Source organism: Phycodurus eques, chromosome 4 (genome assembly GCF_024500275.1).
Source record: "Phycodurus eques isolate BA_2022a chromosome 4, UOR_Pequ_1.1, whole genome shotgun sequence".
Taxonomy (NCBI): Eukaryota; Metazoa; Chordata; class Actinopteri; order Syngnathiformes; family Syngnathidae; genus Phycodurus; species Phycodurus eques.
The window spans coordinates 26,979,663-26,994,517 of record NC_084528.1 but is presented as its reverse complement, the minus strand read 5'-3'; the positions used below and the strand labels follow the sequence as shown (position 1 = coordinate 26,994,517).

The window sequence follows — 14,855 nt, the reverse complement described above, 5'->3', positions numbered from 1 at the left end:
TAAAATAACCCTTTTTTTTGTTGCAAGCCTTAGGTGGGTAAACAATATATCGTCGATTTTGGCAGTGTTGGCACGTTAGTGTGGATACCCTTGTCAATAAATTTCAGTTACTCACACCCCTGTAAACTTTAAAGTAAACAGCTCCGTGAAATTAAACATTAAGGGGATAATAGGAGTATTGATGTATGCGCTGCGCCTGGCGGCCAGAAGATGGCGCAGTGTACTTTTACTCTGAATAGGTGCCATTTTTTTTTCTAAACGAAGAAGATTGATAAAGGCGGTTGTGAAGACGTATGCGAATCGAGGCTGTCCTATAAAAATTGCTAGCGTTGTTCCAAATACTTGTACAAGAGTCCTCTTGTCGCTTGTGTAAGTTATGTTGTTGGTTAACGTGGCTATTCTGTTGTCCTGTTGAACGCAACTTTGGGGTTTGGAGTGAGTTTCGACGCGAGGCCTGGGTGGGCTCGTCGCTAGCGTTTCTGTTAGCATTTTGCGAAGTCATTTGTCTTGACGCTCAAGTATCATTTCAGCGTTGGGCTCGCTCAAGTACTTTCTTGGACATATGGGATGGATGCATGGATTGATGGATGGATATTGGATAAACAACATTGCTCTCTGGATGTGTGTCTTCAGCCTGTTGGCGGGTGGTCACAATGGGTAACGTTTGAAATGGCGGATAGAGATTTATGCAGCCGACGTCAACAAGCGTGCTTGCGGGATTTTGTGCTTCCGTTTTAAACAATCGGATGCCGCTTGATAAAGCTCATCGTATTTTCCCAGCGTTTTGTCTGGAGCTCATTATTTACGTTATACGTACAAATGCATACTTTTGTCCTCTAATCGACCGATGTTGTGTATATAGTAGTGTTCCCCAGCCTCTATTGAGCCAAGGCACATATTTCATATTACAAAAATCTTATGGCGAACTACCAATCAAAAAGTGTTACAAAAGTTTATACAGTAGTGCCTTCAAATACGAGTTTATTTCGATCCGTGACCATGCTGCTCTTAATTGAAAACATAATTTGTCCCCATTGACATTGAATGAAAATACCATTTTGTTCCAGCCGACCGCTCTCACAGTTTTTTGTTTTTGTTTTTCACCAATTAAATGTATCTTTCTATAATATCGTGCCGTATACAAACAGATTAATAAAAAGCATTAGACAACTTGTGACTAGGTGGAATGGTGGGTGACTGGTTAGCACATCTGCCTCACAGTTCTGAGGCCCGGGGTTCAAATCCAGGTGCCGCCTGTGTGGAGTTGGCATGTTCTCCCCATGCCTGCATGGGTTTTCTCCGGGCACTCCGGTTAATAATTAAGCTTAATAATTTTTGGATCATTTAAGTGAAATTTTATAATTTCATAGGACACACCTGATCTCTTCAGAATCAGAATCATCTTTATTTGCCAAGTATGTCCAAAACACACAAGGAATTTGTCTCTGGTAGTTGGAGCCGCTCTAGTACAACAGACAGTCAATTTACAGAACACTTTAGGAGACATAAAGACATTGACAAAAAACAATTGTGCAAAAAGATGCAGAGTCCTCTAGCACTTAGAGCAGTTCGAACGACTAATATTGCAATAGTCCGGTGCAATGACCATTGTGCAAAGGGCGCTGAGACTTCAAGGAGTGTATGCGGTTTAAAGTGACGAGTAGTGCGATCATCTGGGACAATGTTGGTTGTGCAAATGTTACAGATAAGGCACATTGTGGTTGGGAATCCCTGGTATATACAGTAAATCTACTTATTGGTTTATATTTTGCGTGGTGCTGTACTGCAGTAATTGAAGTAGTGCGATGTTAGGGTGCTTGTCCCAGTGGTGGACAATCACATTGTAATGTGCCCTTTCCGACCCTTTTGTGTGGTGACCATGGTGGTGAACAAAAGTGGTGGTGGGGGTGGGGGACCGCGTTGCTTAATTGTGACTGGTCACGACTGGAATTTTATTTTGTATTGTGGCACACTGAGGATACAATATTGTTGGTGTACTGAATGATAGTGGGACAGACGGAGGCTGTCAAACACAATGTGATTTTTGTCAATTGATTGTCTGGTTCTTTTTTTAAAAGTCATCATCAAAGTATTTGTAAGTTAGGCAGTGGTGGAAAATGTACAAATGTAGCCTAAATGTGTTGAGTGAATTGGATTTGGAAGATTGAGGTTCTCTAGGCATTTGAACTACATGCGGACAGAGAGCTCCTTTGATCATATACAGTGCCGTGAGAAAGTATTTGCTGCCTTCTCAAATTCTTACTTTTTTTGCATAGTTTCCCCACTCTAATGGTTAAGATCATCAAACAAATTTAAATCATATACAAAGATAACCCATGTAAACATAAAATGCAGTTTTTAAATGGTGATTGTGTTAAGGGAAAACAATCAATTCAAACCTACCTTGCCCTGTGTGAATACGTAAATGCCCCCTTGTTAAATCATGAATTAACTGTAGCTAATCACATTTTTTGGAAGGCTGAGTTCATTTTTAATTAGGCTTTACATGATCAGGATTTTTGGGACTGATGTTGCATGTTTACGTACAACCGTTAAGTGCTAGCACTAGCTTGCTAGGCTACATAACGTTTTTGTTGCCTGCTTGCGAGCCGTATCGTATTAAAAGTACGTGAACATACCTCAAGCAAGCCTAAAACGAACGTCCAAAATATCTCCACAGAGATGTGAAAGACTCCCTGCCAGTTCTAGAAAAGGCCTTATTTGAGTTGTTGCTGTCTTAGCAGTTATTAGGTTTAGGAGGCAATTACTTTATCCACAGCGCAAGGTAGCTTTGATTTTTTTTGTCTTTAACTAAAAAATGAATTTTATGATTACTTGGGTTATCTTTCTGATATTTATGTTTAATGATCTTAATATTAAAGTGGGGAAACGATGCAAAAAAAAAATGAAGGGGGCAAATACTTTTTGACGGCACTTTATACAGTATACAAGGCATGACAACTTTTTTGCTCACCAGCCATTGTGGCTACTGGCTTCCCAGCGTTACTAGACACACACAAATACATTTGCTGACGGCGCGAAAACTTTTTTCCAGATCAAAATAAATTTATCAAAGGGGGATGATTGCAAGAACTCTTCCCAGGTGGCATTGAGAGAAATTTTTCTGGATTTAAATTAGGGTTGCCACAAGCGATTATTTTGATAATCGACTAGTCACTGATTATTTTTGCCATTAGTTGACCGTTTGGAAGCGGATCATGTCTAAATTGAAGCTTATTGCACCAGCAAGTAGATGCTCTTATATAACCATCATCATCTTCCAGTTTGTGTTAAAGGTATGTGCAAACTAAGAATAAGCACAATGAAAGTAATAGTTCATTCAAGTTGTAATACGTTGTAGCTTGTACCAGCATTCTTGAAATGGTTCATAATGTTTATATATGATAGTGCAAATTTTAATGAAGGTAATACCCTGGCCTTTTAACTTGTTAGCTTGTACATAGCGAAAATCGTCTAATTGACACCCATTATAATTGCATTGAAGAAACAAAAATATAAAATCTCATGAAAATCAATTGTGAAATGAGCAAGTTATGACTTATTTTCAGTGTACGCATACCCTTTGATGGGAACGTTGCTGCTACCAAGATGGCCGCCACAAAGGCATGTTGGTTGCATGCTGTTACATCGCACCGGCGTATCAAGTTTTCTATCCATATGTGGTTATAACTTTACATCAAACATATAACCTATGTGCTAGAGCTAATGGAATCATCATTGTTAGCCTAAAGATAATGTTAAAGTTTGCAGTTTTAAGAAAGTTTCTTCACTAACGGTGACGTTAAAATTAACAGCTAGCTAGCCATATAGCTGACCGCGGTTACTATCCCTTGTTAGAAATCGAATCAGCTCCAATGTGCTTGCTTTTTAGATACTCGTGAATGACTGACTGTGTTACTGCCATGAAGGACAAGTTCCTTCTTGCAAGTTGTGCATCATATTCCTCTTTAGTATTTTTGGTGAAATGATCAAACTTTTGGCCTTTGTTTCTAACGCAGGTTAGCCAAGATTACAATTAGCTGCAGTTTTTTCGGTGCATTCACGGCCGACACGGATTACCACTACTACGCGTGTGCGTCTAGTGCAGAAGGCAGACGTCAGCGGGAGGCTCCTGAGGCAGTTCTGAGAGTAAAACAAATGTTCAAAAAAGAATAAATGTCGATTATCAAATTAATTGTACTGCCACATCTTAAAATCACCCACATTTGGCGGGTTTGTGGGTGTTAATGTCCAGCCTTTAAAACGCTTAATTTGTGGTAGTCTTAAACTTTTTGGGATGGTTTTCCACTTTTTCTTTTCAGGACAGAATGTATGGTACAGAAATGTTGCCTTTTACAAAGGCAATTGTTGTAGACTTCTGAAAAATACTTCCTTAGTGTGATGGACAACACTTGGGTGGCTCAACAATCTTGGTTGAAGTTGTTGTACCAGCAATGGCTACGATAGAGTTCTTCATGGATGGTTTTGGGGAAACTGTTGCTTTATTTTGTTAGATGTGATGTTTCTGAGGACTCAAGGTCTATTGGAGTTTCTTCACCAATCAGTATTGTTTGCAAGCTACATATTCGGTAATAGCAGAGGTGTGATTGATTAAAATTGGTTAGTTTCTCTGCATCTAATGTAAGTGGTGCCAGAGGCAGTGGTGAATTTGGCAGTTTATGTTGTATATGTTTAGACTGAGTAAGTGGTGGCAAATGGAGTCAAATGTGGGCAGTGACAGGCAACGGTAATGTTTCTTTGCCAGAATCAAAACCTTTATCTCACATGATTTTTGACATGCTGGATATTTTGAAGTGTTCCATGTGGATTGGCATTTCAGTTGGAACTGAATGTAGTTATTAGTGTCTTTGTGAATATAGTTGCTCAAAAACAAGGGGATTGATACTTGGGAGCTAATCTTGTGGTGGTCAGTTGTCCACTTATCCACAGCAGTACTTTAATGCTGTTGTGCTTAGTGTTGCCATTTTGAGTGTTTGGGTTTAAATACATCTTTAGACTTTTTGTCTTCAATTAAATACCTCAGCTCACATTGCTTATTAGGTCATGTGGTGATGTTGGAATGGCAGAGAGTTTAGAGCTGAGAAGCTCTGATGGGAATAATGCTATTCTATACCCTTCTGTCTGCAGGTGCTGTTGTTTGTGCTTCAGCATGGCAGTCGTCATCCGTTTACAGGGATTGAGGATCACTGCTGGTTCTCAGGATGTTCGCAAATTCTTCACTGGCCTCAAAATTCCAGACGGTGGTGTACACATAATTGGAGGCGACCGGGAGGAAGCTTTCATTATTTTTGCTTCTGATGAAGATGCAAGAAGAGCCATGACGCGCTCGGGGGGTCAAATTAAGGGGGGACATGTGACTTTGCTGCTCAGTAGCAAAGCAGAGATGCAGGGCATACTTGAAAAAAGTGCCATAAATACAGAGACTGATCAAAAGAGTCATGTAGAAGACAACACAAGGCACCCCCGAAGGTCTTTGGAGGCTGACACCAACAAGAGGTCTGCAAGTAGAGCAGACGTCTCTCCTCCACCCCGCCAAAAGAGACCCTCAAACTCAAATGAAGACTCCACGTGTGTTTTTCTGAAAGGATTGCCCTTCAGTGTGTCCGAAAGAGACATTTTTGAATTTTTCAATGGTTTACGTATCATCGACATGGTTCTGTTGAAAAATGCAACCGGAAAAAACAATGGGATGGGACTGGTGAGATTTTCCAGCACTGGAGAAGTATCTGAAGCCCTGAAGAGGGATAGGGGATACATTGGTTCTCGGTATGTGGAGATTTGTCCAACGTCAGAAGACGATTGGCGTCGGACAACTGGAAGGAAACCCATGAATACAAACCCAGGAGACGACCTGTTTGAAAGACATGGATCACCACCTCGTGGTCAAAAGAATTTCCAACACCATATGAGGTCACAATCACCTATAGGCCAGAGGGTGTCATCATCCAGTGAGGAGTACTGCGTTTTGGTGGAAAATATCTCCTTTGCAGTGGAAAAGGAGGACATAAAAATACTTTTTCGCCACGCTAGACTTGATGATGACCAGATTTTGTTCATAAATTATGACGATCGGAAAAGTAGGTCTGCATTTGTACTCTTTAAGTCTCTGCGGGAGTATCGTGAGGCATTAGACCAGGATACGCAATCCTTTTTCAGTCGAATGATTCATATCCGGCCAATCATGAGAGAGAAAATGATAGCCATTTTGAAATCTCAGAACCTGGATGTCAGCCCTCCTGGAAACTCCAAAAGGGTTAATGAGAGGCCTCCATCCCACCCCAGGGATAATCCTGACCCGGAGCAGTGCTTGCTTGTGCAAAATCTGCCCTTCGACGTGCGCAAAATGGAGGTCATGGACATCTTCTTTGGGTTGAATATCTCGGAAGATGACGTGCACTTGCTGCGTGACAATACTGGTGCAGGGACTGGCAAGGCTTTGGTTCTTTTCCCTTCCGAGTCAGCAGCCGTGAGGGGCCTCGCTCTCGACGGACGAAGGTTTCTTGGTGCGGTGGTCTCTCTCAGATGCATTTCTCGCGCACAGATGCGGGAGTTGATCGCAGGGCCGCAGGCGGTCCACGGGCCACAGCGAACATCCAGTGAGTTCCAAGGCGCTGGTGACAGTGAGTACTATGGCTTCGGGGGCTCTTATGCTGGTGAGATGGCAATAAATGTGGGGCCTCAAACTCAGGGAGCCTATAAGTCTTATGAAGAGCCACTCAACAGAGGCAATGGTGCTCATAGCAGCGGTGATCCACCGAGGCAGCATTTTACTGGGCCCACCTGTGTAAAGCTAGTTAATTTACCATTCCAAATAAAAACGGAAGAAATCTATGATTTTTGCCACGGATATCGTATTATCCCGGGATCCATCTCATTGCAGTACGACAGGAGTGGAGCATTTAAAGGTACTGCGACTGTGGTATTTGAGACTAGGCAGGAGGCAGTGATAGCAGTCGAGGAACTCAATGGGAGGCCAATAGGTGCTCGAAAGATTCAGCTGCTGTTTGTTTGAAAGTGACTTTGGGTTTTTGACAGCCAACCTGCTCAAGTGGTCTGGTTTGAACACTTGATTCTCTGTCGAGGAAAATTTTGTTTTTTAGACGAACACTTTGTGATGTTTTTTGTTTTTGTCATATTTTGTGATAATTGGTGAAGGCTGTGTATTCACCTTTTGAATGATTTTAGTCACTGATGTGCATTTGCAACAAAACTTTCATCTTGCATAACATTTGACTGCATCCAGGGGAAAGTCCCATTATATTACTTTGTCAGCTCTTTATTGTAATGTTTATTAAAAATACATTGCTTTCAATTCGTTTGTCCTCCTTTTACTGTTTACAAAATAACCACTTTGCTCATGACATCTTTTTGTCTCATGTATGAAAAATACGCGTTTGTGTGTGTTTTGCCGTTTTATTTTAATTTTTTTTTTTTATTTTTATTATTATTTTTTTTGGGTTCAAATAATGGAAGCTACAGTTTGCATTGCTTAAAAAGACGTTACCGATCCTGAAAATCACGAGACGACCACTAGTTGACAAATGAGCTTTATTTTGAAACTACTAGCTTTATTTTGAAACTACCGGATATATATATATATATTTTTTAGCTTGATGCAGGGTGGTGACTGACTATTAAACGCGCAGGAGCATCGAAGGAAGAAGTACAACAGGTGAATTAATTTAGTGTAAATACTAAAGGTGAATTAATTTCTTGGGTGGAAATACAAAACAAGTTACTGCGGGCCTACGACAAAAACCTGAAAATTTCAATGTGCATAAACCTGTAAATTGTAATGTAAACGTTAAAAGTGCAAGTACCGCTATAAAAAGTCAAAACTATTTAGTTGTAAAATAAAAGTCAAAAATATGGAAACGTTTAACTAAAACTGTTAAGTTGTGAAAGAAGCAACAGCTAGCCTTCATCGATTGACGTGCTTTGGAAAATTGGACTCTCGGGTTTTTAGACGGCTAACGTGACAAATATACAATAAAAAAACACCCCGCCCCAAAAAAAAAAAATCACTGAGCAGGAAACTTTTGTAAACTCGAAATAATGTTAAATCCCAATTAACCGTGTTGCTGGCTCCATCCTTAAGCTAATTTGGCTTAGCAGCAGATTTTGCCCTGCTGCTAAAATAAGCAAAGTGATTTTTTTGATCATATAATTTAAGTAACCCGTTTGTAGTTGAACCATCGTTTAGCACCGAATGTCGGCAGTACACGCACACTAGCAAGCGCAAATTGTGAAATGGATTTAAAACGGACAAAATGTACGATTTTTGTAGCACTTGTGTGAAACACTTTAGCTTCGAGCGTAATTTGCTATGCAAACACACAAAAAAGAAAACAATTTACTTGGCAGTCAACCGTTAAATAAATGATGTAGGCAATAACGTAGTAAGTTCAAAATGTAAATTTTTTTTGTGATGGGTTCATTTAAGTTAATGAAATGGGACAGGAGGTGGGTTCGTTAAATGTAGTTAGTTTAATGGACCTTGAGGTACAGTGCTCGACATACTGCATAAGTGCACACCTATATGTTTGTTAGACAGCCTTGATATTGCACTTACAACTACTCCCACAAATGTGTACTATTCATTGCAAATGAAATTTTTCAACATGCACAGACGGGAATGTTTGATGTATTAAGTACAGGCCAATAAATCGAGTAAAGCTTCATTTTAGATGAAACTAGTCTCCTTCACAAGAATTCAACCCCGTGAGCGTGTATGCAAAAATAAAATTCCGGAAAAGGTTCTAATCCTGACTGAGTAATGGCCGAAAAGCTTGCTTTTCAAAGCGTGTCAACTCATTTTGACCAAAGTCAGCTAAGAAGGGCTCCCGTTCACTAGCAGCTCGTGGAAACGGATTAATGTGTTTATGAACCTAATAAGTCGAGAAGCACATCTCAATATTATTGAGGTCAGAATGGAGGTGTCAAGGAGACAAATCCAGAAGCACCTGGAACCCGCAAGACCCCTACGCCGTCTTCTCCGTGTTGACGGTAAGTGGTTCAATTAAAACACATCAATAAAGAGCTTGGTGCTTTTGTGTGTGTGTTTTATTTCCCCCCCCAAATTGAGTTCATCACCACTCTGTGTATCTTTATTTTTTCGTTTAGAACCCACACTAAATGCTGCTTCGTGTACACAGGCTTTGAATGACATTGTGGATCAAACGGTAAGAAATGCCTCAAGACAACACTTCATTCCGGAAAGCTAGTCGTCTTCAGATGTGTTCGCCTTAAAAATAAAAAAAAATCCCGTAGGTAATAACCTGTTCCAGCATCGAACTACCCATCATAAAACTTTAGTAACGTTTAATTTTGTTTTTAACCTGTTATACAGGTGGAAAAAAGAGGTAAACCACTGTTCACACTAAAATGTACAAAAACAAAACTCGGCCTTTCTAAGTGACGCGCAAAATTTGAATAACTGGCAAACGGCGTCGTAACGTCGCAGATGTGGCCAGGTGAAAATGCATGTGTTGATGGGAGAGCAGTCGTGTTCTTGATAATCTTGTGCATTTTGCAGACAAATATTGAAATAGAGCAGTTCTGCAAGATTGTCAACCTCCAAGAGAAAAAAGGTAAAATCCAGAATTTCATTTTCGGTCTAAAAGGGTTTGCCGGTTCTTTTTGTTGTAATCAACTATTTGTCTTCAGCGAGAGTATCTTACACAAGAGATTTTTTAATCGGTCTTGCGAGTAGTCCCGCGGCCATGAAGAAGCCTGAGTGTTTACCAGACCACCCTGTCGTCTTACCCAGTGCAGTAAGTCCACCTGGCATAATCGTCAATTATAACCACCCTGTCCGGATGCATTGGATGTAACATGCATTTGTTGATACTGTTCCAGCAGAAATATCCAAGATATCTGTGGGTCAATGAAACCAATGGAAATTATAGAAAAGAGTAAGTGTGAGTTAATTTTTAACGATGCGATTGACTTGATTGCTAATCCAAATTATGAATGCAAATGCTTGTGTGTTATGAATCTCATCTGCCTACCTGCTTTGATTTGGGTGCATCTAACTGGGTGCATTCTATCACTGTTCCAGGGTGGCAGAAATTACTTAACCAGAGCATTTTGCAAAATAGCTTTAGTTAGTGTCTGTCTCTGCTGGGTTTTCATGTTTTTTGTTTTTTTTTTGCTTGATTTGACTTTCTTTTTACCTTCCTTGTTGAATTTACTTAATACCAGTGGATACGCCCTTGTTCAAATGCCAGGTTTTTGTGATTTAATCCCCACAACTCCACTATTAATGAGGCCTATAACCTTTACTACTGAATAGATTTTTATGTTTTGGAGTTTGAATTTAAAAAAAAAAAAACTGAAATAATGTGGTTGTGCAAGTGTGCACACCCTCTTATAACTGGGATATAGCTTTGTTCAAAACTAACCAATGACCTTCAAGCTAATGTTAAATGGAAGTCAGCAGAAACCTGCCACCATTTCGCTTGTAATACATTCGCTTCTAATACACCCCAAATAAATTCCAGTTAAGTTCTAGTAGGCTTTTCCTGACATTCTTGGCTTCCTACTGGAAGCCTGGTGATTTTGTGCTAAAGCGCTGCAGTTTCGAACTGTTCAAAGTTCAATCTTGGTTTTCACCAGACCGTAACACATTTCCCACATGTGCTTTGGAGAGCCAAGGTTGAAATGTTTGGCATAATGTCAAAAGGTATGTTTGGTGCAAACACAACACTGATCATCACCAAAAGAACATGTCTTCAGTGAAGCACGGTGGTGGTGGCGTGCATGCTTTTCCACTGTTTTACTTTAGCTGAAACTGGGGCTTTAGTCGAGTTAAGTGGAAGTATGAACACTTTCAGAAAGAAAAACAAACAAACAAACCAAAACTAAATGTAAGGAAAAGTCACTACAACATTCAAAATGTATTTGGTGTTAATCAGAGGCACTTTTCGGTGGTGGCAGGTGTGTGCTGATTGGTTAATTCTTCACACGGCCATGTCCTACTTATACTGTTCAACCAGATTATTCTCCTCATTTATTCTTACTTCTCCTCTCAAAAATATATTTTTTAAAAATGATTTTAAGTTGTACAGGTTGTACTCCACAGTAATGGTGGAAAGCGTTTTGAAAATGATTTATCCAATAGCCAATCAAAGTAAAAAAAAAAAAAGAAAAAAGTTTGGATTAGTTTTCTGTGCTGACATTATCCTTACGCAGGGAATTGAAATATCTGCATCAAACAGTAGATTTATATTAACTGTGTATTAATATCCTTCAAATCGAGATGGGCGTTCAGGATAAATGCGTTTTTACTTCTTCCTATTCCTTTTCAAACATCCATTTTCAATACCGCTTATCCCGTTCAGGGTCGCGGGGTGTCGGAGCCTATCCCAGCTGACGTCTGGCGAAAGGCGGACTACACCCTGAACTGGTCAACAAAAAGAGATTGATAAGCATTCACGTGGTCCCCGAGTGGAAACTGAACCCAGACTGCCTGCACTGAAGTCAGGAGAAGAATGTACCACTACACCATTAGTGACGTTTGACCCTTTTCCAAAACCTTTTATTTAACTGAATGTTTATTTTATTTTTATTTATTTTGTTTGTTTTGAGTTCACATGTTCAAAATAAAGAGTTCAGTCAATCTGCAGCAAGGGATCATGTTAAAAACAATTAAGTTCTATTCATTGAAGACAAACACAAACTGAACTACAGGCTACTTTCTATAATTTTCAGAAACGCAAATGACTCGTTGTGCAAAGAAATCAATCATTTTTTAACTTTATGATCACAACATCTTAACGATGGCAGTATTAGGACAAGAAGCTTTACTTTTGCAACATATTCGCTACCTTCAAGATCAAACGTCAGGGGGGATGTTGAGACCAACCAGATTCATTATGATACTGTATTTGATTCCACACAATATGCTTGAAATTTTGATTAGGTTGCAACTTTAGGCTCTAAACTACCTGTGCAACTCTCAAAATATCACCTTTTGGTGATGGAAGGAATTTACATATTGGTGAAAAAGCGTGCAAACAAACATTCAAACTGTACTTCAGTTCTTCAATAAGATTCCCCATAAAGGAAAATTATTTCAAACCACATGCCCCTTTCAAGTCTGCATTTTGAATAAACTTCAATTGGACAGAACATGGCGGCACGGTGAGCGACTGGTTAGAGCGTCTGCCTCGCAGTTCTGAGGACCGGGGTTCAATCCCCGGCCCCGCCTGTGTGGAGTTTGCATGTTCTCCCCGTGCCTGGGTGGGTTTCCTCCGGGCACTCCGGTTTCCTCCCACGTCCCAAAAACATGCATGGTAGGTTAATTGACTACTCTAAATTGCCCGTAGGTGCGAATATGAATGTGAGTGCGAATGGTTGTTTGTATGTGTCCCTGCGATTGGCTGGCAACCAGTTCAGGGTGTACCCCGCCTCCTGCCCAATGTTAGCTGGGATAGGCTCCAGCATGCCCGCAACCCTAGTGAGGAGAAGCGCCTCAGAAAATGGATGGATGGATGTATTTAGATGTTGTGAAAAGTGTTTGTAAAAGTACTGTTAACCGACCACCGCTTAGTTGACTTTTTCTGTGCCTTATTGGATTTATATTTTAACTTAGCTATTGTTACTTCTCATTATTTATTTATCCTATTATGTATACTTTATTTCCAAGAAACAATAACCACTTGCATCTCATGGAATTGTATATTTGTGTTTTGATTGCTGTTTCCTACTGTCTTTTATAACAGTGTTCGATAAAAGAGGCCCAAGATGGATGCTTACATGATAAGACTAACTGTGATTGTTTTCAAACAAATACGTTTCTCAAGAAAAACTACACAGACGTATATTATTAATAATTATATTCATGTCTGTTAATGCAATTTCTCACAATAATCATCAACAATGATGAGGTGGGAAATGGGTAAATGTCATTTTACAACACTATTTCATGAAATCTGAAAAAGTGTTTACATCAGTTTCAAATGATCACTTCTCCAACATTCCTCGGAAATCACAATGTCCCGTCACTAATGAGCTATTTTTTTCACAAAAAGGTCAGCGGGCTACTCGTGGTCCTTGGGGTCTGCCTGAGTTTTAGAACATTGCGAACATCATACAATGCAAACATGTTCTTTAAAGCAAAACGTGTCTTTTTAAGCAGGCCTTTCACTAATTTTAACCTATAATGAATTGTATTCAACATGTTCTATTTTTTTCACCGAATGTGTTTTTGTATTATTATTATTTTTATTTTTAAACTTTCTGCACCTTGTGAGTTTGGCTTGTACAGCACGTTGGGCCTTTTATGTGAAAGGTTTATATAAACACATCCAGTGAACAGCCACATGATGGCTGCCGAAATCAATGATTCCCAACCACTATATACAATTTCACCTAATTGGTCCAAAAATTATTCACTTCAAATAATGCCAGCAACCTATAGCGACAGGCAGAACAATTCAATGCTCTTCCACTAGATGGCAGAAGGTACAAATTAATTGTGTTTCCACCTGCTGTCATTCATAATGATATCACTTAATTAAATACACTCTCTGCCGTTTTTTTGTTTTGGTGGTGTGCTGTGGGATTTTATTTCTAATGTAAAAAAAAATTATAAAGTGCTTTGACTCACTAAAGGTTGGCAAGCACTACTGGCCAGTTCTTGGGCTGATGCAATTGACGAGTTCATAAAAATTGAAAGCAAACTTTTGCAAGTGTAGTTTTTCTGTTAAATCAGATGATAGTAAAGTGAGCAAACACAACTAACGTGACGCCAAACGCTCAACACGACTATAGCCAACACATTTGAAGGTAACGTTTGCTTTGATATCCATAAATGCGAAAGTATTACTACAATATGTGTAAACAACGACGTTAGTGGGCTTAGTTAGTAGTAGTTATCGTAGTTAGTTTGCTTGTAGTAGATAAAGTCACTTTTTTTTTTTAATGTCCACAGATACACCGGTGTTTCTCTTATAAATAAACTAATGTAAATGTATACAAATAATAATAAAAAAAAAAATAATAAATGTGAACAACGATTAGTTGCTGACGTGAGGGCAGCGTGCACCTCGAAAGTGGAGGTCAAGTCAAGCGTTACAAACTTTCTCCAACTTTCCCACTGCATCCGGGTTCATGGTGCATTCAGGTCAAACCGTTTTCAATGGGGAAAAGCACATCTGGCGTCCAGCCAAATGATGGCTTGAAAATGCGTTGTTTTTTTGTTTTAAAACAGTTTTCCTTGCTTGTTACAGCTCTGTGCGTCTGAATGTTCTCACCTAGCAATGTTTGATTTTAAACGATTCTGTTAGAAATTACTGGCTGCATACACAACAGTGTATACACATTTATTTGATCCATCTCATTACAGATGCACATCCAGATATCCTTATAGACATCTAATTGCATTACGCTTAGTCGCATCCACACAACAAACGCACACCATATCAATATGGTGCGTTGGGAAGTTCACGCCGGGCGCGCTCTCTGCTACCCGGAACCTTCGGTAACTCAGAGCGTTGGTAGTGTGTGTTGCCACTCGATATAAGTAAAATTGACACATTCAATATGGCGGATGTACTGACGCATCCCTAGCAATAGCCAACACGTTCAGGAGTAAAGTTATAGAAAGTGGAGCACGCGCTGTCTCTGGGTGCCGCGGTCTCAACTTCTTCTTTTCCTTTCGGCTTGTCCCGTTAGGGGTCGCCACAGCGCGTCATCCTTTTCCATCCTTCTCCTGCATCCTCCTCTCGAACACCAACTGCCCTCATGTCTTCCCTCACGACATCCATCAACCTTGTCTTTGGTCTTCCTCGTAGCTCTCTTGCCTGGCAGCTCCATCCTCATCATCCTTC

At 39.9% G+C, this 14,855-nt stretch overlaps 2 protein-coding genes across 7 annotated transcripts; both read left to right on the top strand.

Moving 5' to 3' along the window:
* Positions 1-272: 272 nt before the first annotated feature.
* rbm12bb (RNA binding motif protein 12Bb) lies at positions 273-7,333 on the top strand. Its single transcript, XM_061674893.1, has 2 exons — positions 273-369; positions 5,149-7,333. Exon 2 carries the CDS (start codon positions 5,171-5,173, stop codon positions 7,031-7,033), a length of 1,863 nt encoding a protein of 620 aa, XP_061530877.1. The 5' UTR covers positions 273-369; positions 5,149-5,170; the 3' UTR covers positions 7,034-7,333.
* A 208-nt stretch (positions 7,334-7,541) lies between these two features.
* gra (granulito) lies at positions 7,542-12,834 on the top strand. 6 transcript variants are annotated; one of them, XM_061675769.1, is made up of 7 exons: positions 7,542-7,693; positions 8,951-9,027; positions 9,145-9,203; positions 9,557-9,611; positions 9,688-9,794; positions 9,880-9,935; positions 11,364-12,834. In XM_061675769.1, the coding sequence occupies exons 2-7, from the start codon at positions 8,952-8,954 to the stop codon at positions 11,422-11,424; spliced, it is 414 nt and encodes a 137-aa protein (XP_061531753.1). In that variant the 5' UTR covers positions 7,542-7,693; position 8,951; the 3' UTR covers positions 11,425-12,834. The 6 variants fall into 6 exon arrangements, with proteins under 6 accessions (XP_061531753.1, XP_061531751.1, XP_061531755.1 ...); XM_061675767.1 differs by having other exon boundaries at positions 8,946-9,027; XM_061675771.1 differs by having other exon boundaries at positions 8,926-9,027.
* Positions 12,835-14,855: the final 2,021 nt, after the last annotated feature.